We start from the raw sequence: 25,316 nt of genomic DNA, 5'->3' as shown, positions 1-25,316 counted from the left end.
AGACAAATAATTACTAAAAATTGGGACTTAGAAAGGCAATTTATTTTAATAGAAAGAGTTTCCATTCAAATTTGCAACAGTAATATAGTACTTCAAATATGAAGTAAAACTTAAGTGTTTTAGTTCTCTGACTTTTGAGATGTGTCTAAAACCTTTAAGATTGATTTTGATATGTTAGGAAGTAAGATATTGTAAGTTTCTTACCATAACAGACAATGGAGACGTCATCCGCATGTGTGCAGTTGTGCTGCTCTCTCTTCAGGACTGGACAGTGGGCCAGTTTCTCCTCATCACCCCGACACTGGATCTCATCTGCCCAGACGGGCCCAGTCCCCTGTCCTGAAGAGGCTCCTCCCAGCACAGCCCTGGAGACTCCACAGCCCAGTTCTCTACAGACCACGTCCGCGTCTCTGGAGTCCACAGACTGAGAGCACACTGACCCCCAGGTGCCTCCTCGATTCACCTCTAATCTTCCTTGGCTTTGGGTGCCTATGAGCCGTGTAGTGTCCCCTATCGGGATATAATTCACCCCATTAATAAATATAAATAATAATAGTAATATAGTAATAATAATTTATTAATCTACTGTTTTGAAAAAACAATTTGTACATTGTCTCATCATTCTTATTTTCTGATCAGGATTATGATAGCAATGTTTAAAAGCTGAGTGTGCTGTGGGTCCATGGGGTGTTCAGAATCCGAACAATCATTGCAGTTTATTTCTGCTCATTTCTGCTTCATCTTCATTTTGTCTGGTCAGGTTTCTCAAAAATAAACTACTGCAACAAGTTCTTCTACTACAGTGAATATTACTACTACTAATAATGCATAAATCCATATGGCAATTGAGACAGAAAAGCTTAAAGAAATTGATTTAGTGTTTACTTCAAAGCCTTTAAACTTTTTTATTGGAGAATCATTGCATCTCAGGTCAGAAATTGAAACCAAAGAGCCATCTACTGTACCTATCTAGCTATACTGTATATCTATCATGAATCAGGATGCATTTGGAGCATGCTGTTGTACTTTTTAATCATATAATTTACTTTAATATATAATGTTAATGTAAAAAAACAGTTGCCTCTAATGGGAATATGTATTTCATAAACAGTACAGAGAGAAGAAACAGTGTGTATTAATTAAGTATTGTTTTTTTTTTTACAAAATGTGAATATAAAGATTTGTTTTGTTTTAAAATCACATTAAGGCACATACTGTATATATACATGTCAAGGATTCCTACCTGAACACTTCACTCGAATGTCTTTTTCATGAGAACATGACAATAAGAAAAAATTAAAGATGGTTGTCAGTGAATTCTCTGGACAGTCCAGCAGACTTGACTCTGTTCCAGTGCACTGAACCTCACTCAGCATGATGGGCCCAGATGATCCTGGGGCATAATAAAAACTTTCATAATCCCCACAGTTCAGCTGATTACACACAACTTTACCATTTACATGATACCAGGATGAAGCACAAACTGTCCCCCACTGTCCGTTCTTAATAACCTCCACTCTTCCATCACAGCGATTTCCAAAATCCACCAGCCTCAGATCCTCACATCCTGAAAAGAGTAAAATAGGATGTTAGAGAAACTAAAAAAATGCAAGCAATTTGAGCAGTGCTGCATTGTTATTTCATGGAATGGTAGACAAGCTGTGGACATCAAGATTTTTTTATGGTTTCAACATTTATGCCTTGTCATATTTTCAGTGAAGAAAAGTACATGAATATTTACTAGATCTAGATTTTGATGTATACTGTATATGTTTTGTATGTATTTATGAAAGTATTACAGTATATATTAAAGCATAGCATGTACAGTACAGTATATACAGTATTTGTATGTACTGTATATATTAAAGTGTTCTGCAGTGGCAAGTTGTCATACATTTAAATAAGTTTTAATTTACAAATCAACATAGACATGGAAAATAAACTTTCTAGAACAGTATTGTTGTACTAGTTGTAGATTAAAGATTGTGCACTGGAATTTATCAGAACATGAAAGCAACATAATCAGGAGCTAAAAGCTTTGACAGGAGCCCCTGCTAATTTAAGTCTTGTAATATAAAGCAACACTGTTTCCAATACAAAGTAAACCTTACTGAGAAAGAACAACAAACACATTCTCACTGCTCTTGAATTCTAACTATGTTAATGTCTGCAGTATAACCAGAAATTAAACTCAGAACTTGACAGATATTCTGTAGAAGTAACAGAGTTCCTCTTCATAGCCCAGGAAGATACTATTGGTTTTATTTAAGGTTCAGGAGGAGATCAAATTCTAATCTTGCACTTCTGTTTTTATACACAAAAATATTCCCAGGCTGCCCACATCTCTGCACACATCTTATCTATCACCCCTCCCTCCAACCCAACTTCGCCCATCCAGCTGCCTCCCAGATTCATTCTTCGAGTTGTGACAGCACTTGTGTGGAATTAGATTTTAGAATGTAACTGTCTTCTGTGAAGGAGTGCAGGATGTTGCGTGCAGGTAGTAAAAACAAACTGTAATTACAAAATGGGAAATAATGAACAGGGCTATTAATGAAAAAGACTTAGGTGTTTATGTTGACATCATTTACATCTTCTAGACAAGGTGGGAAAGCAACTGAAAAGGCAAAAACCAAAGTTAACAGCATAGCATTAAAATCAAGGGAAGTTAAAATAATGTCTAATAATGTCACCTTTAGAATTTTGTGGACAAGGTTTGTCAACACATTAAAGAAAAGATAGCGCTGCTCTTAAAGCAGCTCAGAGATGAGCAAGCTCCATGATGCAGGCCCCCTACAAAGAGCACAGACAATGAAACCCATCGTTATCGAAACTGCATTTGTGCTCCATTTGAGCTGCTTTGTGTCATTGAAAGTAACGTTTGCACTGCTTTCATTTCGAGATTGTAAGGAACAGTTCTTTCCGGACCCTATGCGGACGACACAATCCGAAGAAGTGGGGAAACACTAGGGAAACGTCATGCAGGAATACGGGGCTGAAGACAGGGGGGCGTGTCCAAGGTGCGCTGGTGCACGGGGGAGGTGTGGCCGAGGCGAACAATCCAAAAGAGTAATCCTTAGGGAATATCCAAAACACAAGGGTAAGTCCAAAACCAGGAGATTCATCAGAACACGGAATTAAAAACCACGAAGGCCGGGTCGGAACCGGCGGACCGGGACCGGGCGCTTCCAGGTCCCGGACTCGCACGATACGGAAATCAGATGCAGAGCCCAGATGAGCGTCAGCGCCTGGCTTTTAAGGTGGGCTGGGAATAGGAAACGGGTGCACAGAATAAAGTCTTAAGTGAAAGGGCTGGAGCACCCTTAAGGAGGGGGGACTATAATCGTGACAGAGATACTGTATACTGCCTTAGTTTTTCAGGGGTGTGACATCCCCCCTTCAATGGCGCAGGAAAACTGAACTGGTGTTCTTCTTTAATGCAGCATTACTGCCAGTTCTTGCCATTGAAAGTAGCGTCTGAGCTGCTTTTGTTCCCGAGATGTAGCTCCCAATTTTTCAGGCAATCCAGTGACTATGCAATGCAAACTTGATCGGTAGGAGCACAGTCTGGGAAGTTCATACACGGGATTACTGTTATTACACGCGGATAACAATATTTGCCATTTAATTTCTGTTTTTGTCTCGGGGGTCTGGTGGGGTAGAGATTTTGCCTTTAACAGCCTTATTTTCTGTGCATGTGTGTGCATATTGTAACGCTTACGGCCGACAGGCACTGTGTAAGAGCCGGCGTACCAGAGCAGGTGACGTCACCGCCCTTCCCTGTGATAGCAGGACCACAGCTACTGGGCTGTGGAGAGATCTCTCTTTAGCTCACGGGGCTAGGTCGCTGCAGAGAGACGCGGAAGTCCCGGGTTCGAGCCTCCAGTCGGGATGGGGCCGACCAGATGCGGCAAGGGCGCCCGCCTGAGCCCCCGTTGCGTTACAATATGAAGAATAAAATTAAATTTGTCACCAATATCATACTGTAATCACAAGAGTTGCCGTTTAGCCTTCAAAGGCAAACAAAAGCAAATGGCTGTATTTTCATTAAGAAGACTTAAGCTGCCATTTCATAATACTGTGTCAATAGTTTTTAAAACTGAAGAAGCAGTAGAATAACGTTTGTCAGTGTCCATTTTAAATAAATAGGTAATTTAAAGAACATTTAAAGTTTCAACTCATCTTTCAGGCGACATGCTTTAAAAAACGTAGAATGAGCAACTTTCTGCATTAAAGACGGTTTCTGCATTAAATTGTTGTACAATTTATTTATGCAAAGCAAATAAACAAACATGGAAAAATACCAGGGAATTGGATTGTATGTTTTGTTACGATCACAATGTACTAAATTGACATACTGTAAGCAGTTAATCAATTGTTAATTTCAAATCAGCAAAACAACACTGGAAATGCTACTGTATCACACATCCAGACTTCACTAATATTTGAAAATATCTTTTTATTTTTGAAACATTGTATGAAGACAATATTGTATTTGAATTGGAATGTTTTTGTAATGACACATTCAGTAACCCATTCATTTGAATCCATCCACACACTCACACCAGGGCCAGTTTTTCCAGAAGCCTATTAACCTACCAGTATGGTTTTTTTTGGAATGTGGGAAGAAAGCGGACCATCTAGAGGAAGTCCATGTGAAAATGGGGAGAACATGCAAACTCCACACAGACATCACCCCCAGGAATTGAATCCAGGGGTAAACATTGTTTTATATATTTTTATGCTCTATTTTATTCACACAACTGTTGTTCTACTCTTACTGTAGTTCTTACCAAGAAGATGTACATTTTAAATATAAACATATATTTAAATATAAAAAGTATTAGTCTTATTATATTTTAGTACCTATTTAATGTTGTGAAAAAAGTACTTTGTCATACACTTCGTCTACTGACTAAATTCAACAAAAGCTGTGTTACCCAGCAATCAGAAAAACAACTGCAGATGTATTAAATTGAAAAAAGGCTATTTGAAAATAAAAAGACAAAAAGAATGTAAAGCACATGCCACTAAATTCTAAATGATTTTATTAAACAGAAAAGCCACACGTTTTCTTTCACATTCTCAGCTTTGCTGAGAATCACACTGGATAGTGTACTATCCTATTATACTGTATATTACTACTGTATAATGGTATGTATTATACTATACAATGCAATAGGATTGTCTACTATCCTATCTTATACTATTTAAATCTGGAAGTGGCCTGAATTAAATATAATAAAGACAATGTCAGCATCAGCCTCCAGTAGATGGACAACTGTACAAATACTGGGACTTGGCAAATTTCAATAATCTTTCTATAACATACTGTATCTTCTTCTGTATTTGTAAGCAAACATTAATAATATCCTTGTAAATAAAATGATGCATTGCCCAGCTTAAGGTATGGAATAGTAAAAAGCTATAAAAGAAAAAAATAATGAAAAATGTTTAACAGACAGCTGCTTATGTTTCTGCTGTTTATTTCTGCTGAAACATCACATGAAATCAAGAGAGAAAAGTCTGTCATTTCTGAAACCCAAACCCAGATGTTGTTTCCTGTAAGAAAAGGCTGTTTTGTTTCTGTATGTAGTAGTAAAAATAAAGTCATAGAAACCCCAAATAAAAAAAACTCCACAGAGTTAGGAGAAAGAAGACCTAACAGGACTGTGATTTATCAGAAAATAAAGTAGGTATAAGATAGGTATCATGCTCCCTTCAAACATATATCAGATGGACTCAAGTCAATCATTCTGCATCTCTAAATGTTCTGTCACAGAAAAATATATTAAGACTAAAAGAAGGTGAATTTTCAAGTTCTCTACTGTCTGAAAAAAATGAAATTTTTTCATGAATAAAGATACCATCAAATTCTTTGATTTTAAGAAGGAAAAATGTTCTTATGGTAGCCTTCTGACACTGAAGCAATAGTACCACCAGCAGTATAGTAGTTGTAGCAGAATTTTACATTTTAGGATCGCTCAAAACATATTTTTCTACTAGTACTGTAGTACCTTAAAAATTGAATAAAAACATGTTGAGTTAAGAAATAAGTAAGAAAATTACCTTGCTTCAATTGTCATGAGTAATTTAAAATATTTAGTTATCGCTAACATAAGATACTTTTCATTTAATACTTGAGAAATACTGGAATTATCTAAAAGTTATTTCGGTTCTTATCATATTAAATTTGTCACTGTCAGCTCTGGCCACCATCATAACTGAGGAGTGACTGCTTTCACACACTGATCCAGTACCACACTGAAGGACTGCAACAGCAATCAAGAAACAATTAGGGATAAATGAACCAAAACTCACCTGCTAACAGAAACAGGATCAGGTCAATGAGGAAAATAGGTGGAATCCTAAGGATTGTTTCCATCCTTGTCTGGGTCCTTGAGTGAAATCAACAATGTGCACCGATCTCGACCCGGGCTTTCGCATAGACGAACACCCTACATCACTCCTGCCACAAAGTCACATCCTCGCACCTGAGCCCACCAATCACAGACACACGCACCTTCTATAGGCAGAGAGGTGGAGCCCCACAGTTAGGGAGATGACCAATAGGAACCCCTGATTTCAGATCGATCCATTTATAGGGAAGATATTTCACATTATTTGCAAAAACGTCTTGAGCAGAGAAGCTGCACTCTTGCAGAGTCTTTGAAGTATTTTTTTTTGCCAAAGAAAAGATTATATGCCTTCATAAATTAATCAAGATATCAAAAATCAACATCCTGTTGAAGCAAATTATTTACAAAGCCAAAACTTTAAATTACAGCTCAAGTCTAGGTACCTGTAGTAAAGGGGAAATTTCATTCTATTGCGTCCTTCTGTACATGATCTGCTGACCATAGCGATCTGCTGCAGAGTGATATAACTCTGACCAAATCCTGAGCAGCACTATTAGGAATCATAAACACAAGACAGCAGGTTTAATAGAGTCTCAAAACAATTGTGCAAAGCTGCTGTAATACAAGTCCACTCGTTGTCTCCAGGACTAAATATATCTTAAAATATAATTTAAGTTGCAAATTATAAAAGAAAGACTGCAGTGCCATAAGCTATTGAAGTATGAAAGGAGTCTAAATGTTTTCAACACAGTGAACCCCTTCTTTCCAGTATTAATGTAGTGAAAATCATTATGCTTTACCAATATTATTAATGCTTTGAGATCTGCGACCTCTCAGCTGAGGCCTTCTCCCTTCAGAGGATGCAGCACAGTGCCTCCTGTGAGGCTGCAGTGACTCTCTGCATGCTGTCTGCTCTGGGCTGCACTGCCAGTGAGTGTGTGCAGGTGAGGGAGTGCTGGATCAGCCCCCCATTGAGAGACACAGTCCACAGCAGAGGTCCAGCACAGTGTCTCACCCTGGAGCCCATTATATCCACAGGGCATCCAACTGACCTAATGATGTTAACATTAACATTTATATTCATATCACACCATATCTAAAAAAAAAAAAAGATTTTTCTTATGCCATTATTAGAAAAGAAAAACAGTTGATACACAAAAGAACAGTGATTCTCAGTCATTATTCAGAGCTCCGATGTTGTTATGTTTTCATACAAACATGAGATCCAGGGCCAATCACCATTTGATCCTTAATGATCATTGTTTCCAGGTCTCTGTAGTCAGTTCCCTACAGAACCTGCAGGCCTGCGGCTCTCCGGGAGCAGGAGAGAGGATCACAGCTGCATAGTTAAACACAGTAAAGAGATCAGCGCAGGACTCGCAGACTTTGATTGTAGTGCAGTGACGAACGTGCAGAGTTTATTAGGCACACGCTATACGAATTACAAGCATGATTTTTTTTAAAGACAGCTGTAAAACCTCCCGGTGTATAATGTAAGTCGGGAGGTTACAGACCATCGTGTTGAAAACACCTGTCAGATCGCAAAGATACTGGCAGAATCATTCTGTCTACCGCAGCTCTCTCTAGTGTGGCTTCTACAGGGAACAGCTCCTGGAGACGCTGCTGTCTCGGCGTTTGAACATGTGTGTCTCCTTGTGTTAAGACAAGATTTTTTTAAGCAAATGACCAGCAAATGACGATATTGTTGACAACTTGAATTGCTAACAGTCGCTGCCGATAGTTCTCTAACAATTCTGTTTATCGCGACACAATGTGAACAAATACTGAAAAAAATAAGGCTTGTTTCTGGGGAGTGTACTGTACGGTGGTACAGTATATACAGTACATTTTCATCACGTTGTGTAGGCAGTATTGATTCACCTGACCGTTCACATATTAACGGAATATAATAAAAAGTGTTTGAAAATAACCTTTTTTTTCACAACGCACTCCTCGACCTCTGAAGTCGCTGTGTTTGACTTCTGGGAAAACGGCTGCAGATACAGTCATTGCACTGCGGCGAGATCACAGTCTTTGAACAGAGTCTTTCTGCTTCAAACAGTGTACCTTGGAAGAGATACAGGCTATAGTAAAATCCAAAATAGTCGAAACTAGACTCCAGAAATCAATCTGAAACGAACTGTGGGTGTGCATTCAACGTTTGTGAAATTACATTCTCGTTCTTAGTACGCTGACACTAAAATACCATTTGAAAACAGTACAATTTGTAGCTACAGACTGCCTCTGTGGTGAGCTCCGTTCTTACTATACGTTTTAATCTTTAGAGGGCATACACAACATCGATAAACTAGCCCGGACTTGCTTTTCTAACACAACACTGTGATTTTCTATACTGTAGTTTGTACTGTATCCAGATCTCTCCTAGCATTCAGAGCTGTAACATACCCAGTTCAGGATCAAAAACACAGTAGTACTGTGTTTCTGTTGCACAAAAATGTACAGATGCGCATCCCGCACATCTTGGAAAACGTTGGTACATCTTTCTCCATTACTTAATTAAAATGTTATTTCTTCCGAAATCAACACTCAGGAATGTTGACGCCTTTTCTTATTGCATCAGGAAGAAAAGCTATGTGTTCCAGTTTAGAAACGGGATTCCAATAATAATCGGGCGCAGGGTCGGTGTCGCTATCCAAGGTGCTGAAAGACCAGCACTGGGATTTTATTTTCCACCGGGATTTCTGTTTTAACGACCAAAACCGGGATTGTAACGACGTCGTGAATTGTAACTAATACCTGTTGGTGTATACGTTTATGATATCTCGGCTTCATTTAAATTTACGCTCGCATCCGTTCCTCACTCAATGTGCACCCTCGTGTGGTTACTATTTTACGGGTTTGGCCTGTACTCAAGTCCGCAAGAGAAATACTAGTGCCAGTGCAGAGAGAGAGATTCCTGTGGTGCAGAGAGTGAGCCTTTCTCACAATAATGTTTTATGTTTCATGTGTTGTATGTATTGTTAACGAATATACTTGTACTTTCAATATCCGTACATGTTGCGTTAATTGTTTTTGCTTTGGCGACACTGTAACTCATCGGTCACGTCAATAAAGCTCATAGAATCAGACTTTGGATCGCTCTCCTGGCTCTCGTGTGCTGCCGGCTGGTTAATAGGGGAAGAGTTACAAGTGATCCCGCTGCAGAAAGTTTTCTCTTTCTGAGCCCTGAAGCGGTTTATCAGAAAGGGGGCCGGTTGTGTTTTTCGTGACCTCTCCTATAAAGTCTGTGGAAACTGTGGAGGCGGAATACGCCTTTCCGGCTCGTTTGCGCGCCTCCCTCCCGCTTGCAGTCGCAGCTCCGCTTCGTTCTTCTCCATTTGGCGCTGTGGCAGGACGAACGGCCCGGCGTTCTCACTCTCTCCCTCGGGGGGAACGCGGGTTCCTCGAAACGCGCCGAATCTGCACAGGCGGGCAGTGACAGCAGGAGGCGGGCGAGCCCAGACAGAGCGGAGTCCGAGGGAGTCGAGGCAGCGATGGAGCGTCGCTCCGAGCCTGGGGAGGTGGCGTACAGGACCGTGAAAGAGGTGGACCCGGAGGACGAGGTGGAGATTCTGTGGGGGGGAGAAACAGGTACTGTACGGTAACATCACAAGACGACAGAGGCAGGATAGGAAACTGTGAGTCAGCGTGAGGCGATATCAGAGGATGATACAGTGAAATGTCACGTAACATGACACATTACCCTGCAGTTAAATTTAAAATAGTGTTTCTGTGTTAATTGGGTGCATTTCAAGTGAATATATAAGTAAAGAATAGATTTGTCATGAAACTGGGTTTGCTACACCCAAATTATCAGATCTAAATAAGGAAGGAAGGATTCTGACTCATTCTTAGACGATATATTGAATTAGATTGAATTGAGTGATGTACTGTAATGTAATAAATAACAATCTCTTACCAGTTATAAAGATGCAAAAACAGCTTTATTAATGAAGTCCAGCAGGGTTGTGTGAAGTTCATCCTAATCCTGTGAGATTGTACGGATTTTTCCAGAAGAAACGATCTGAAACAATGCTGATGTAGCATGTGTTTAAGTGTGAATGAGATTTATGTAATGGGAGAATAGTGGGAATTGGAGCATTCAAAATCCTGGTGGGAAAAATCATCCTACTTTCAGATCTGAAAACTGGGTATACAATGTACAGGTTGGAAAAACAAGTATTCCATATATAGACTGGGAATTCAATACCTTAATCTCTAATTAAAGTAGACATGTGAGATAGGCAAAAGTCTGTTGCCGAGGAAGATCCAAATATAGCAACCAGATAAATTCCCTGGAATAAAGGAATATCCTGCATTGACAGGCTGATTTTTTTTTTTTTAGTCAGGAAAAGAGAAAACTACAATTCAAATACTCAAACTCCTCTCTGATATTGACACAACCAGCCTAGCGGACGTCTTCAAAATCAAAAACAGCGAAGCCCAACCCATAGAACTATAGGGGGGAGCTCTTAAAACTGAGAACAGGGGGCGCTGCTTTACACAAAGGGTTGTGGGAGTCTGGAACAAACTCCTAGAGATGTACGGGTGAGATCCCTGGATCCATAAGCTACTAGCAGCCAAATGAGGCCGCACGCCATCCTCTCCGTTGTAACCTTGTGTTCTTCTGTTCTCTCTTATTGGGTTTGTGAGTGTTAGTATAGAGTCACGCAGCTCAGGCCTTTGTAGTGCAACAGTCACTATAACTCCCGGCAATAAACATCACTGTGTTGGTGGGGTTTTATATTGTTGTATATTGATTTTTGTATGAGAGCTTTAATTCAAGGGGTTGAGACATGCTTCCAGGAAAGCTGGCGTCAGCACGGGGGTTTTGTGGGAAATGAAGAAATCGAATGTGAAAGAAGTCTTGGCAAGCACGTGGGAAAGGAGTTGGGGCCCCCTTCCTGTCGTGAGTCGCCCTGCACTCTGTCTCTCTACTGCTGTGATGGCTAAAAGCTCCAGACAAAGTGTCTGGCCTCAGCTGGGCAGAGCATTGCCACACGCAGCCCCCCTCACTTCCTTAGTGGGAGTCGTCATGACTCTGCTGCGTGTTGCTCTGACCGATGGTAGGAGCCGAGGTCAAGAGCTGATTTGCAGAGCTGCTTTGCTCGTGTAGTCGAAGCCTTTGGCCGCTGTCCGACAGTCGCTGCCAGAGCTCTGGGAGTCAGTGAACTTATCTTTTAGCTTTGGATAGTAGTTTCAGGAAAAAAAAATCAACAATTTAGCGTTGGTAGATAATTGGTTGGTTTTTCTAACATTAGGGTGGTATGGTGGCTCAGTGGTTAGTGTTGTGTTACGCCACGCCCCCAGAGTACTCGTCATTCCACCTCGCATTCCAGCACGGTTCCCAAATTAGCCCATTTACCCCAGCCTATTTAATGCTCCTCCACACATTTCTGTAACGATGCGTTGGTCAGGACCCTGTGCAGACGGTATAATCCGGAAGTAAGTGAAACAGACACGGGGAGAAGACGATGAGGATCTGGGCGGGGTGACGAACAAGGAGGCATGACGACAGAGGAGTCCAGGGAGAAGTCCAAAAGTCCAAAGCCGGGTGATCCATCCAAGACAAAACAAGACAAGGTTTGAGAACCGGAACGGGATCCGGTGCAGAGATGGGGAATAAAAACGGGATGATGAGGCCAGGCGCTCTGAGCCCCGGAGCCAGATGGTCAGGGCGACGTGGTGAAGCCTGTGCCGTGGGGTCTCTCCTGGACCCGCTGGTAGGAGGGCTTCCGGGGTCTGTCTTCCAATGCAGAGCCCAGAAAAGAGTGAGCGTCTGGCTAAATTAAAGAGGGGCTGGATAGGAGGCAGGTGCACATAATCAAATAAAACGTGAAGGAGCCGGAGTGCCCTTAAGAGGAGGGATTACGATTGTGACAACTTCCCTCTGCTCAGTACTAGGTTTATCCTGGCTAGAGCTACTCTTTCTATCGCTGTGACTATCTATTTGTTTACTGGCTTCCTGACCCTGGTTTGTTCCCCGACTACATCTCCTGGTTTCGGTTTGGGCATTATACTGATTGTACTGGATTTGACTCTTGGCTTCCTGCTCCCCTTCTGGTTATTTGTACTTTTACCCGGCTTGATTACCTACGGCTTACGGACCTCGGATTGCTCACTCAACTACACCTCTGGATATCGTTCTGGTTTCTGCACAGGGACCTCACTACTACTTCGTAACATATTGATACCTCACAACACTAGGGCCCTGGGTTCAATTCTGGATTTGGGTACTGTCTGTGTGGAGTTTGTATGTTCTTTCTGTGTTTGTGTGGGTTTCCTCTGGGTTGCACTAGTGTCCTCCCACAGTCTAAAGACATGCTGGTAGGTTTATTGGCTTCTGGGGAAATTGGTCCTAGGTGTGAGGGCGTGTTTGTGTCTGTGTCTGTGTTTCCTCTGCAGTGGACTGGTATCCGATCCAGGGTGTACCCTGCCTTGTGTCTGATGATCACTGGGATAGGCTTCTTTTCACCTGCAACCCTGAATTGGAAGAAACAGTTAGAAAAGGGACAGAACGATTAATAATATTAACATACAGAGCTACACATGTAATAAAGCATTCATTCCAGCAGGTGTCTCCTTCATACTACTCAAGGAAAACAGCATCTCATAGCGGTGATGGGCTTTTTGTCATTAATACACGTTTCACCTATTCAAAAAAATTGCTAAGACTGTAACTTCTTTGTTATTCATGCTAACCCTGTTGACTGGTGAAAAAAAATTGCTGTGCAGGATGAAAATTCCAAATCTTTCTGTGCTTCTCAGGGTCTCATGTAAGCTCTGCTGGAAGGGTGTCTTTGTACAAAAGCACTGCCCTGCTCTTTGCATCTCTGTGGATTCTTACTCTCATCGTTGGAGTGGGATTTTATTGTGAGTATGGGTAAACAGTGCTCACTACCAGTGCTGTTTCTGCACTGGGACCAGTGAAACAAGTGAAATGGAAATCTAATAAGTAAATTGATTCTTAAAATGTAGAGAGCTTTGCAAAAAATATATTGGTGCTTTAAGAAAATATATTTCAAGGATGTAATTGCTGTGCTACAGTACGTGCAGAATTTTAGAAAACAGTGCGTCAACAAAGTACACTGTTTAGGTCACTTTAGAAGACAATGTACCAAAACAATATATGCTGTCTGGGTCGTTAGAATTAGCCGAAAGTAACTGATAAGCTTTGAATAACAAATCTAGTGGTGCTTCTTCTTTCGTTTTATGATGTAACCTGTTTTGTCTTAGAGAAAGGGGAAGTTTTAGAAGGGACAAAGTGCTGAACTTTCTCTTACAGCGCAACGTCTTATAAAAACCCTGTACTGCTTGTAACAAATTGAGTCTCCGGTTGCACTTTGCAAAGTGGCAGCAGGGCTCCTAATATTGCAATATTGAAATAAAGACCTTACTCAGGTGAGAACTCTCTCTTGTGGCTTCCTTGATAGTTATATTTCCATGACACAAGAGATGCGGTATCTACAGTAGGTCCTCTATCTGATGTGGAGCACAAGTAGTAGTTTCACATAGTGAGATAAATTCATTTGTATAGACATTGAGTTTAAAAGCTCACAATTTTTGAAGCAACTGCTGTTCCAGTTAACACAAACACATTGAAAAGAAAAAAAGAAAAGGATTTGGTAAACTTCTATTCAAACATCAACAAAGGAACAAGTAAAGGTTTATTCCATGCTGAAAAAGAGAAGAAAAGAAACAAAGTTTCAGCAGTGGAGCCTTCTTTGGGGGACACCCAATCAAATCAACAAAGAATGCCCCTTTACATTTTATTTTGCCTTACCTAACAGAATAAATTCTCAATCTGAAACAAAACAATCGGTAAAAAACGACCATATTTAGTGTTTTAACAAAAGGCAAGTATCTAAGATTAAGTAAGCATTTCCTAAATGTAATTAGCATAGTAACATTTATGCTTTTAGATATTTTCATAGTAAAAATATAACACAAAATGCATCATATATTGTATTTATTGAATGGAAAATTCTCATTATTAAACCCACGGCTTGTATCTATTGACTGCAGAGTTTGTGGTTCAGAGAAGTTGTACCTTGTGTTTTAGTCTATAAGCAACCGGAACAGCAAGCAGAGAAATCAAGACTCCTGGAGAGCAATTCAGCTCTACAGATCCAGCTGGAGACCCTGCAGTCGAACTACTCCGGCCTGAATGCAGGTAAAGACAAAATATTCCTTTCCGGGATTTGTGATTCCTCGGTGCTCTGAAAATTTCCATTCAGGGACGTTTTTATTTTATTATAATTATAATTATTATTATTGTTGTTGTTTGCCACACAGACTTGCAGATCCAACTGGAGACCCTGCAGAAGAACTACTCCAGCTTGAATGCAGGTAAAGACAAGATATATTTCTATCAGCTATCTGTGATTCCTACATGCTTCTGAAATTCCCAGTTCAGAATGTTTTTATTTTTTAATTATTTTTTGTTCTGCCATGCAGACCTGCAGAATCAGATGGAGGCTCTTCAAAGGAACTACTCCAGCCTGACCACTGGTACTGCTCAGAAGCCTTCTGGGGGTTTTCCTTCAGAGTGCCCAGCCATTAATAAAGGGAGTCCCAGGGCTTCCTGGTAGAAGCACCAGTAATGGCACTGGTGGGCTGCGTGAATCGTTTCATCCATCCAATCGTTTTTGGTTCGAGCCCGGGCCATGATAGTAACCAATCTTGACCAGAATTCCCCCAAGTGTTTGTGTCGACCTGGACAAGTTGAGATCACTGGGATTAAGGTGTATGAGGTTCTCTCATAGTTTGGCACATAGGGACTCCTGTGTGGACACCTGTAGACTGAAGGACATGAGGAGCTCACAGTGAGCTCTGAGAGGTGGGTGTGTCAGAGGCACAAGTCCAAAAATCCCCATTGTCCCCATATTGGCTCAGGAGTTGCTTTCAGAAATAATGGCCTTTTCCAAGCTGGGTGGGAACAAAATAGAGAATGTAATTGTAACCCCCAAATCAGAAAAGGTAACCTATAAAGACTCCTCTTTTCGTTGGAAAGGTATATTGTCACAACGAAATGGGTTTCATCCTGGAAGACTTTACACATTTATTTTTAGGTTCTCTGAAGTCCTGTAAAATAAGCCTGCTACTGAAACATATTTACTTGAAATGCTGATCCTCGTTAAATTACACCTTTGGCTTACTGCAGAGACATGGCAAGGTATTTTGCAGAATGTGCTTTATGCTCAACCAAAGGAGGAGGTCTAGTGGTATTTTTAGCACAGAACAGGGTGTCAGTGTAGCTTCTTAAAGGACCCAGGGTCGTGTGCAGAAGGTGTGAACGATGACAGCCTGCTTTCATTGGCTTCAGAGCTACAGCAGAGATGGCCCAAAGAGAGGAACAGCTCCTACCTTCAGGGCGACTGTCCTAGTTTGAAGACTTACTTCATGGCCGTGATTGAACACTACCTCCCCATTGAGAAATGCTTTCCCATAGACACCACCAAGACTGGTAAGCATTTCAGTGTATACAGTATATTGTCCCACTGTAGGCGATTCGTGACAGGCATGTGCTTGATTCAATAATTCCTTTAGAACAGTTTTGAGGGAAATTAGTATGTGTAACGGGAGCCGGTCCAGGCTCCCGCGAAGCGTCGTTCAGGACCCTGTGCAGACGGTATAATCCGGAAGTAAGTGGAGAAGGACATCCGGGGAAGGAACAGCAGGAATGGACGGGTAGAAAGACAGGGGGGCGTGACTACGGTGATCCGGTGCTTGGGGGGCGTGGCAAGGGCAAACAGGTCCAGACAGTCCGAAAGGGGGAATCTGGGGTGCAGTCCAAAGTCCAAAATCCATCCAAGAGAAAACAAACAGAGTTAGAATCGGGAACAGGGACAGGGAATAAAACCAGGATAACGAGGCCAGGCGTTCCGGACTCAGGTAGTCAGGACACCATGATGAAGCCTATGCCGTCGGGTCTGTCCTGGACTTCCGGGTGTCCATCTGCCAATGCTGAGCCAGGAATAGTGGGAGTGCCAGGCTTAAATAATGACAGACAAAACAGGGGGCAGGTGCACGTAATCAACTAAAATACGAAAGGGTCGGAGCGCCCTTAAGAGGAGGGATCCCGATCATGACACTATGTTCTTGAGCTCTTTCTCATTGGTGTTCTTTTTTTCTTGCAGTGAAAAGCACATTCTCTGAATTATCAAGTAAGTCTGAATAAGTGCCTTCTTAATTTGTTGGTATACACAGCCTGATGAAATCTTTATCGGAAACATGATTGATCCTATACGGTGAGGCACTAAAATGCAACAACTGAAAATTGGAACCAATAGCATCTGTTGCCTTTTTAATGCCTCCTATTTGGTTATTTCTAAGCTCGGCATGAAATGAAATCCAAAGAACAAAATATAGCAAAGTTCTACAGAATAAAAAACATCATTTTGGAAGACAGTAGACTCTAAAGCTGGTTATCACTATGTTGCCCCATTCGAGAGCAGCAGATTCTAATCCAAGCATAATCACTGCTAAAATCAGGTACAGTCATAAAATGCACCCATAAAATCTATAACAGAGTTCCCCAAAAATACATCCCCTTGGGGGAAAGACACTCAGGATATCAGGAATCTGGTCACAGGGCGACAGTTGAGCAGTCAATTGATGGAGCCTTACCTTTCTAACCCAAAGCCAATCGAATATTACCTCTGGGAAATAAGATGGTATATCACTGGCTAAATAGTGGATCTGCCTGCCTAGATCCTAGAATTCATTTTTATTCTTGTTTCCACCTCCTCGCTGATGTACACATAGCTCCAGCAAATACGGAAGTAGACAAAAATCTACCCAAAACCATCATTGAACTTAAAACGCTTTCTGTACCCACAGGAATGAATGGTGAAGTCTTGACAGTAGGTAAGGTACTGGAAATGCTCTCGGTCCTGGAATTGCACTGATTTTGCTTAAAAAAAACCTTTGCTTTTTCCTCTTTGCACACCAATCTAACGACAACAGTCACTTCCTATTAACATCCGTTCTGCACGATGGATTGGACTAAGGGCAAGACCTTCAGTTGTAGTTCTCTTGAATCTAGAGTCAGAGAGTCATGTAATTGAATGCAATGCACTGTGTTAATCATTGTCCTTTTCTTCCAGTGTGGAAGTGGATTCGGAATGCATCAGGTACCGGCATTTAGCTGAATCTTTTTTGCCTGTAGAGCACATATTTTCCTCATGCAATACTTTGTGTGCCTTGACAGAGAGACTTTCTCATTGTTCATTTCAGAAGCTATAGCTGAAAGGCATTTACATAGAAGGTTAAAATAAAAGGTTTAAGTTTCTTATTTAAGTATCGGATGGAGACACTAGACTTAGGTTAAAAGTCTCGCCCTTCAGATGAGATGTAAAACTGAGGTCCTGACTCTGTGGTCATTAAAAATTGCAGGGTATTTCTCAAAAAAGAATAGGGGTGTTACCCCAGTGTCCCGGCCAAATTTCCCCCTGGTCTTTACCAGTCATGGCCTCCTAATAACCCCCCTCTCTGAACTGGCTTCATCACTCTGTTCTCCTCCCCCCTGAGAGCTGGTGTGTGGGGAGAGTACTGGAGCATCATCCAGGTGGGGCTGCACACTGGTGGTGGTGGAGGGGATCCCCATTACCTGTAAAGAGCTTTGAGTGGAGTGTCCAGAAAAGCACTATATAAGTGTGAGGAAATCATATTCTCATTAAAATAAGAATGTTTTGTTTTTTATTTTATTGAATTGGGTTTTTCTGCACTTTCAAAAGCAGAAGAGATAGTCCACTTAACTACAAGAGCACGAACCCCAGTAATATCCTCTGCTGAAGCATGTTCAACACTCGGGGTGAAAAAGGAGTATCCAGTGCCAGCTGTCCGAGTGGATCTGGAGGAAATGATTGTAGGACACACGTAGGGGGAGAAACCAAGAGGGCTAGTGTCACACACAGTGGGATTAAAAATGGATTTACCATTCATGTAACGCATTTCACTGTAAAGCAGTGTGAATAATTGATACTCAATGTGTATTCGTATCCCTTTTGCTCCACAGCTGATGTGACACTGGACCCTGAAACAGCGCATCCCAGTCTCATCCTGTCCGAGGATGGGAAACAAGTGAGGCTGGGTGATCAAAAACAGACTCTGCCTGAGTCTCCACAGAGATTCGATCCCGTTGTTTGTGTCCTGGGCAGGGAGGGATTCTCCTCTGGGAGACACTACTGGGAGGTGGTGGTGGGAGAGAAGACTGGCTGGGATTTAGGTGTCGCTAAAGAGTCCATCAACAGGAAGGGGAAGATTATACTGAGTCCCAGCAATGGCTACTGGACAATATGGCTGAGAAATGCAAACGAGTTTAAAGCTCTTGCTAACCCTCCTGTCCTCCTGCCCCTGAGCCTGAAGCCCCAGAAGGTGGGGATATACCTGGATTATGAGGAGGGACAGGTCTCCTTTTACAATGTGGAGTCCAGGAATCACATCTACACTTTCACTGACACCTTCACTGAGAACCTCTACCCCTACTTTAGCCCTAATCTTAAAAGCAATGGAACAAATGCTCACCCAATGATAATCACATCTGTTGATGATATTGACTTATCATGAGAAAATGACAGACACAAAGCAGTGTCTGACAGCAAAGTCTTTTGATGCAGAGCTGTTATACAGCAAGACCTTTTAAAGCAAAACGATCAATTTCAAAGGACAATAACATCCTTCTTTTGACAAGTGTTACACAGCTTTAATCTCTTGGCAGTATTCGACATAACAAATGCACATCTGCAGATTTAGAGAATGTCTCTAAGGCTTCACATTTGAAACGCAGTTCCATATGATAAATGTACATTGTATTTTATTATAACATTTAATATTTCAAAGGAACAAGTAATAGGTTTATTCCATGCTGAATACGTTGTGTTCTCTTTCTTCTTTTTTTCAGCATGGAATGAACCTTTACTTGTTCCTTTGCAGCCTACGCATGCTGACACAGCTACCCACCTGATTTAATATTTCATCTTTCTTTTGTCTTCTTAACATGCAAAGCTGGTAATTAACAAATGTCTAGTCTCTGCAGTCAGATGGAGGCAGGAAATGCAAGGGTTTATCATACTAAGACCCAGTGGCTTTCTCAGGATGTGAAGTTTCAGTTAACACATAGGTCACTGAGTGACGTGACTAAAAAATGACACTTGACACCAACCTTATTTTTAGCCCAAAACTGTGTATGTGTGGTTTGTCTGCTCAGCTTCAAATGTGTTATGATGGCTAACTACTGTGGCGATTTTCAGTAGCACTCTAACAGATGACTTCTCCTTCCGAAAGAAGTCCCTTAGAACTTCCACTTGTCATTCTGTGTCATTTTCCCACTAATGATCAGAATTAATGCCATTGTTGACCGTATCAATAATAATAATAATAATAATAATAATAATAAACTCTTTGCACTTATGGAGTGGTTTTCATCCAAAATGATTTCATATACCTTGATATATTCTCCACTTAATGTCCGTTTTTCTAGACTTGAAGCACTGAGCTCTCTATGATACTCTGCATTGGTTTCTATAGAGCAGGGGTGCACAACCAGTCGATCGCAAGAATGTTTGGCAAAAAATAAGTGGGCTATTCGACTACGTTTTTCGAAAGCCCAAATATTCATTCAGATCTGTGTATGTGATTTCATACATTTTACTGCCCTTGTGTGTGTTTAAGCCTTGTCGAATGGGTTGTAAAAGTCTCTTCCCTGAGTGCTGGCTGACACTGAAAAATAGGCAACAGGAGCTCCGTAAATACAGTGCCTTGCGAAAGTATTCGGCCCCCTTGAACTTTTCAACCTTTTGCCACATTTCAGGCTTCAAACATAAAGATATAAATTTTTTATTTTATGTGAAGAATCACCAACAAGTGGGACACAATTGTGAAGTGGAACGAAATCTATTGGATTTTTGAAACTTTTTTAACTAATAAAAAAATGAAAAGTGGGGCGTGCAAAATTATTCGGCCCCCTTGCGTTAATACTTTGTAGAGCCACCTTTTGCTGCGATTACAGCTGGAAGTCGCTTGGGGTATGTCTCTATCAGTTTTGCACATCGAGAGACTGAAATTCTTGCCCATTCTTCCTTGCAAAACAGCTCGAGCTCAGTGAGGTTGGATGGAGAGCGTTTGTGAACAGCAGTTTTCAGCTCTTTCCACAGATTCTCGATTGGATTCAGGTCTGGACTTTGACTTGGCCATTCAAACACCTGGATACGTTTATTTGTGAACCATTCCTTTGTAGATTTTGCTGTATGTTTGGGATCATTGTCTTGTTGGAAGATAAATCTCCGTCCCAGTTTCAGGTCTTTTGCAGACTCCAACAGGTTTTCATCCAGAATGGTCCTGTATTTGGCTGCATCCATCTTCCCCTCAATTTTAACCATCTTCCCTGTCCCTGCTGAAGAAAAGCAGGCCCAAACCATGATGCTGCCACCACCATGTTTGACAGTGGGGATGGTGTGTTGAGGGTGATGAGCTGTGTTGCTTTTACGCCAAACATATCGTTTTGCATTGTGGCCAAAAAGTTCGATTTTGGTTTCATCTGACCAGAGCACCTTCTTCCACATGTTTGGGGTGTCTCCCAGGTGGCTTGTGGCAAACTTTAGACGAGACTTTTTATGGATATCTTTGAGAAATGGCTTTCTTCTTGCCACTCTTCCATAAAGGCCAGATTTGTGCAGTGTAAGACTGATTGTTGTCCTATGGACAGACTCTCCCACCTCAGCTGTAGTTCTCTGCAGTTCATCCAGAGTGATCATGGGCCTCTTGGCTGCATCTCTGATCAGTCTTCTCCTTGTCTGAGCTGAAAGTTTAGAGGGACGGCCAGGTCTTGGTAGATTTGCAGTGGTCTGATACTCCTTCCATTTCAAGATGATCGCTTGCACAGTGCTCCTTGGGATGTTTGAAGCTTGGGAAATCTTTTTGTATCCAAATCCGGCTTTAAACTTTTCCACAACAGTATTACGGACCTGCCTGGTGTGTTCCTTGGTCTTCATGATGCTCTCTGAGCTTTCAACAGAACCTTGAGACTATCACAGAGCAGGTGCATTTATACAGAGACTTGATTACACACAGGTGGATTCTATTTATCACCATCAGTCATTTAGGACAACATTGGATCATTCAGAGATCCTCGCTGAACTTCTGGAGTGAGTTTGCTGCACTGAAGGTAAAGGGGCCGAATAATTTTGCACGCCCCACTTTTCATTTTTTTATTAGTTAAAAAAGTTTCAAAAATCCAATAGATTTCGTTCCACTTCACAATTGTGTCCCACTTGTTGGTGATTCTTCACATAAAATAAAAAAATTATATCTTTATGTTTGAAGCCTGAAATGTGGCAAAAGGTTGAAAAGTTCAAGGGGGCCGAATACTTTCGCAAGGCACTGTAGAGAGTGTTGTGTGTGTGTGCGCTACCCAAGAACGGTCTCTTGGTTATTACCGCACGAAGCCCACATTCGCTACAGTGCATAGTGGAGCGAAACAGACTGGCCGTGACGAATCCGCTAACAGTTTGATCAGTTTGATCGCCTATTTGATAGCGAAAATGATGAAGCAAAGAGACCGAAAACGTACTGTCACCACAAAGAATGGGAGCATGATTTATTTTTTGTACTTTCACATTCAAATCTGCAATGCTAGCGTCTACACGAAAAAGGGAAATATAGAACAACATTTCAAAACTGCACACAAAATGTATGATGTGGACTTTCCCTGCTAAAGGTGAGTTACAGAAAAAGAAGAGTGGAAAAATTAAAATCTCAACTAGCAGCATTCGGTTTTCACAAGGCCTAATGTTGTAAGAGGTAAAGTGGCAATCATCACATCGTTCCGTGTGAGCCACCTCCTGGCTCAACACAACAAGTCATTCTGGGATTGAGATTTAATTTTAAAAAAGCGTTTGCTGAGGCTGCTGACTTGAGATTTCAAAAACAAACATTTTTGGCGAGGTTCAGACAGCTGTTGCCTGAAATCAAAGAGTTTCTCTAGTCACTTAACCATGGTGAATATCCCCAATTAGAGGATGACCAGTGGCTTCTGGATTTAGCATTCCTCACAGATATGACTGAACTGCTGAATGAGCTGAATGTCAAGCTGCAGGGACAACATAAAAATGCCATCATGATCAGCAGTGTCAACACGTTCAAAAAAAAAACTACAAGTGTTCTCAAGACGTTTCTCAGGTAGGCTATTATTTTTTCTAAAATGGAGAACATTACTGGTTCACTGTAGCACGAGTCACTTGCTTTTATTTGCTGTCATTTTAGTGATGGGTATCGTTATTGTACTGATGTGTCCACAGTCTGTTTTTCCTATATCAGAACTTCACATTCACACTGGTAGATCATGCTGGACTGCCAAGTGAAAGAGTAGATCTTTCATTAAACAAGGTTGGGCACCCCTGCTATAGTGGTTTCTAGGTCAGTCATACAGTAAAGGAAGCCACCTCTTCCTCTCTGAATGTGGTGAGCATGTGTTGTTTCACCATTCAGTGATGAGCAAATACAAAGAGAACTGTGCTCTCTTGCTTCATTGTGTTCTCACTATACTTCATCAAGATAATAATAATAATAATAATTGAGTGTGTGTGTCTGTGTCTGCCCCGTACTGGACTGGACTTGACTTTCAATCAATCAATCAGTTTTTATTACTATACTGTGCCTTTCAAACCACATTCGATTCAAGAGCACTCAATGCACTTTATTCAAAGCACTCAATGTTCACTCAATTGGTCTGTATTACCACCTGGCCTATTTCCAGGTCTTTAGTGATTGGGAACGACGAGTCACCCACTTTATCTGGCGGATTGTGATCTTCCAGGATCAGGACTGCGTCTTTGAATCAGAGGTCTGAAACTCCACCCACATTGCAGGATAATTCAAAGAGTTGCTAGAGTGTACAACAAGCTGCCCAGCTATGCTGATCAAGCTCAGTGCAAGAGATGGCTGGATCCTCAAGTCACTGCTGGGGGGGACCTCTTTACACAAAGGGTGGTTGAAGTGCAGATCAAGCTGCCCAACCATGTTGGTAAAACCCATACCTTGGAAACAGATGAGATGTCACCATGTGTAGTTCAGGACAGTATAATCTGGAAGTAAGCGGAGAAGGACAACAGGAAGGAGACAATGAGGATCAGGACAGGTTGAAAGACAGGGGGATGTGATGCCGGTGATCTGGTGCTCAGGGAGCAACTCCAGAAAAAGGGAAACCAGGGCACGGTCTAATATCCGAAAACCCGGAGGTCCATTCAAGACAAAGACAAGAGTAAAAACAAGGAACAGGGACATGGAACCAGGAAGTTAAAAATTGACTGACAAGGCCAGGCGCTCCGAGCCCCGGATTCAGTTGGGTCAGGACGCCGATAGTAGGCCTATGCCCTCAAGCCATGAACGTATGGCGACTTGATGGTAGGCAGGCCTGAGGGCTTCGGTCTTCCAGTGCTGAGCCAGGAGCAGCAAAAGTGCCAGGCTTAAATAAGGAGGGACAAACAGAGGGCAGGTGCGCATGATCAACTTGAATACGAAAGAGCTGGAGCAGCCTTAAGAGGAGGGATTCCGATCGGGACATGAGATTCTCCGATCAGGAGAATCACGTGTCTCCAATCAGAAGAATCACTTCGAGTTTAGATTCCGGAATCATGATGAAGGCATGCTTGCTATGATGTTATGATAGAAAATTAAATCTGCAAAGTCTGCAAGATTTGCTTCTGTGCAACAGACAGCCAGGGTCTCATGAACGCTGCTATGGTTTTCGTGTCTGATTTAGCTACATAAATGGGAACAGGGACTGTGCCTGACTGCCGTCAGAAAACCACAGTAAACCATCTACCGAATATGGCAACAAACTGTTACTGGCCAATCATAAAAATGTCTGGTTTTGTATGGAAAGCTTGCTCATCTCCACAAATCAAAGCCTCTTGCTGTTCTTGAAAAAGTGAATGAGAAATGAGCTGCTAGCTGCATCTGTCCTCCTTTAGTTATTGTAATAAAGAAAACTCCATCTCGATTCACCAGAGTCATGTGGCTTTGCTTGTGTTTCACTGTCCCTAGATTTGCATCATGTCAGAGCAGTTTCTTTTGTCTCATAGGCACACAATCACACCAGTTCCCCAGTTGACTTACTAGCATCGCTTTGGGCTGTCCAAAGAGAGTGGACTGAGGGTGCTCTGTGGAAACCCGCACAAACTCAGGGAGAACATGCAAACTCCACACAGACCGCACCCCAGGTCAGGAATTGACCCCAGGGCCCCCACAGTGCAAGGCAGCAATGCTAGAAACTGAGCTATCCTACTGTCTTTTACTTTGTTCCTCACCCAGGCAATGGCTAATGGCCAAGAGCTGCACAGAGCACGATGATTTAACTCCTCTTGAGTCATGACAGATCACGCAATCAAGCTTTCTTTCACAGGAACCACAGTTTCCCAATTCATTGGTTTTAAGAGGCCCAGAGGCTGACTCTGACATTACCACCTATACAAATACAAATGCTCTTGCCCTGCAGATCTGGGCACTGGGGATTCACATACCCTCTGACACAGCCTGGCAGGGGTCCTTACATCAAAGGGGAATGACCCCAGTGGAGCACAGTGATGTGCACAGTCCTCAGTGTTATGCAGAGCACCTCATGTGACATCTGTTAGCAGTTATCACCAAACCTGCAGCTCTCCTTTTAATATATCATGACTAATAGCAGTTTCTCTTTGACTCTAGATCTAAGCAGAATGTGCTCAAGAGCCATATATTGGACAGGAGGAATCCCAGTCAGAGAAACTCTGTTTGTTCCTCTTTTCCCTAATGGAAAATCATCAGGAATAGGAGCAAACACTGCCTTGCACACCTTTGAATTCCTGTGTTTTGCTGTATTCCTGTATTATTTTCCTGCCCCTCGCCCACTCCTCCCCCCCCAAAAAAACGGAACTGCATTTTCAAAGCCGATTCATTTCTGTAGTGCATTCTGGCACG

The 25,316-nt window shown here is 41.8% G+C and overlaps 1 protein-coding gene across 1 annotated transcript; it reads left to right on the top strand.

The window, feature by feature from the left end:
• The first annotated feature begins 9,649 nt into the window (after positions 1 to 9,649).
• On the top strand, positions 9,650 to 19,772 carry LOC107077236 (zinc-binding protein A33-like). The gene is made up of 10 exons (XM_069188570.1): positions 9,650 to 9,950; positions 13,128 to 13,232; positions 14,422 to 14,532; positions 14,655 to 14,708; positions 14,817 to 14,870; positions 15,685 to 15,825; positions 16,499 to 16,525; positions 17,202 to 17,228; positions 17,468 to 17,494; positions 18,379 to 19,772. Exons 1-10 carry the CDS (start codon positions 9,854 to 9,856, stop codon positions 18,927 to 18,929), a joined length of 1,194 nt encoding a protein of 397 aa, XP_069044671.1. The 5' UTR covers positions 9,650 to 9,853; the 3' UTR covers positions 18,930 to 19,772.
• The last annotated feature ends 5,544 nt before the right edge of the window (positions 19,773 to 25,316 follow it).

Source organism: Lepisosteus oculatus, chromosome 4 (assembly GCF_040954835.1).
Source record: "Lepisosteus oculatus isolate fLepOcu1 chromosome 4, fLepOcu1.hap2, whole genome shotgun sequence".
Lineage (NCBI taxonomy): Eukaryota > Metazoa > Chordata > Actinopteri > Semionotiformes > Lepisosteidae > Lepisosteus > Lepisosteus oculatus.
This window is presented reverse-complemented; position numbering and strand designations above follow the sequence as displayed.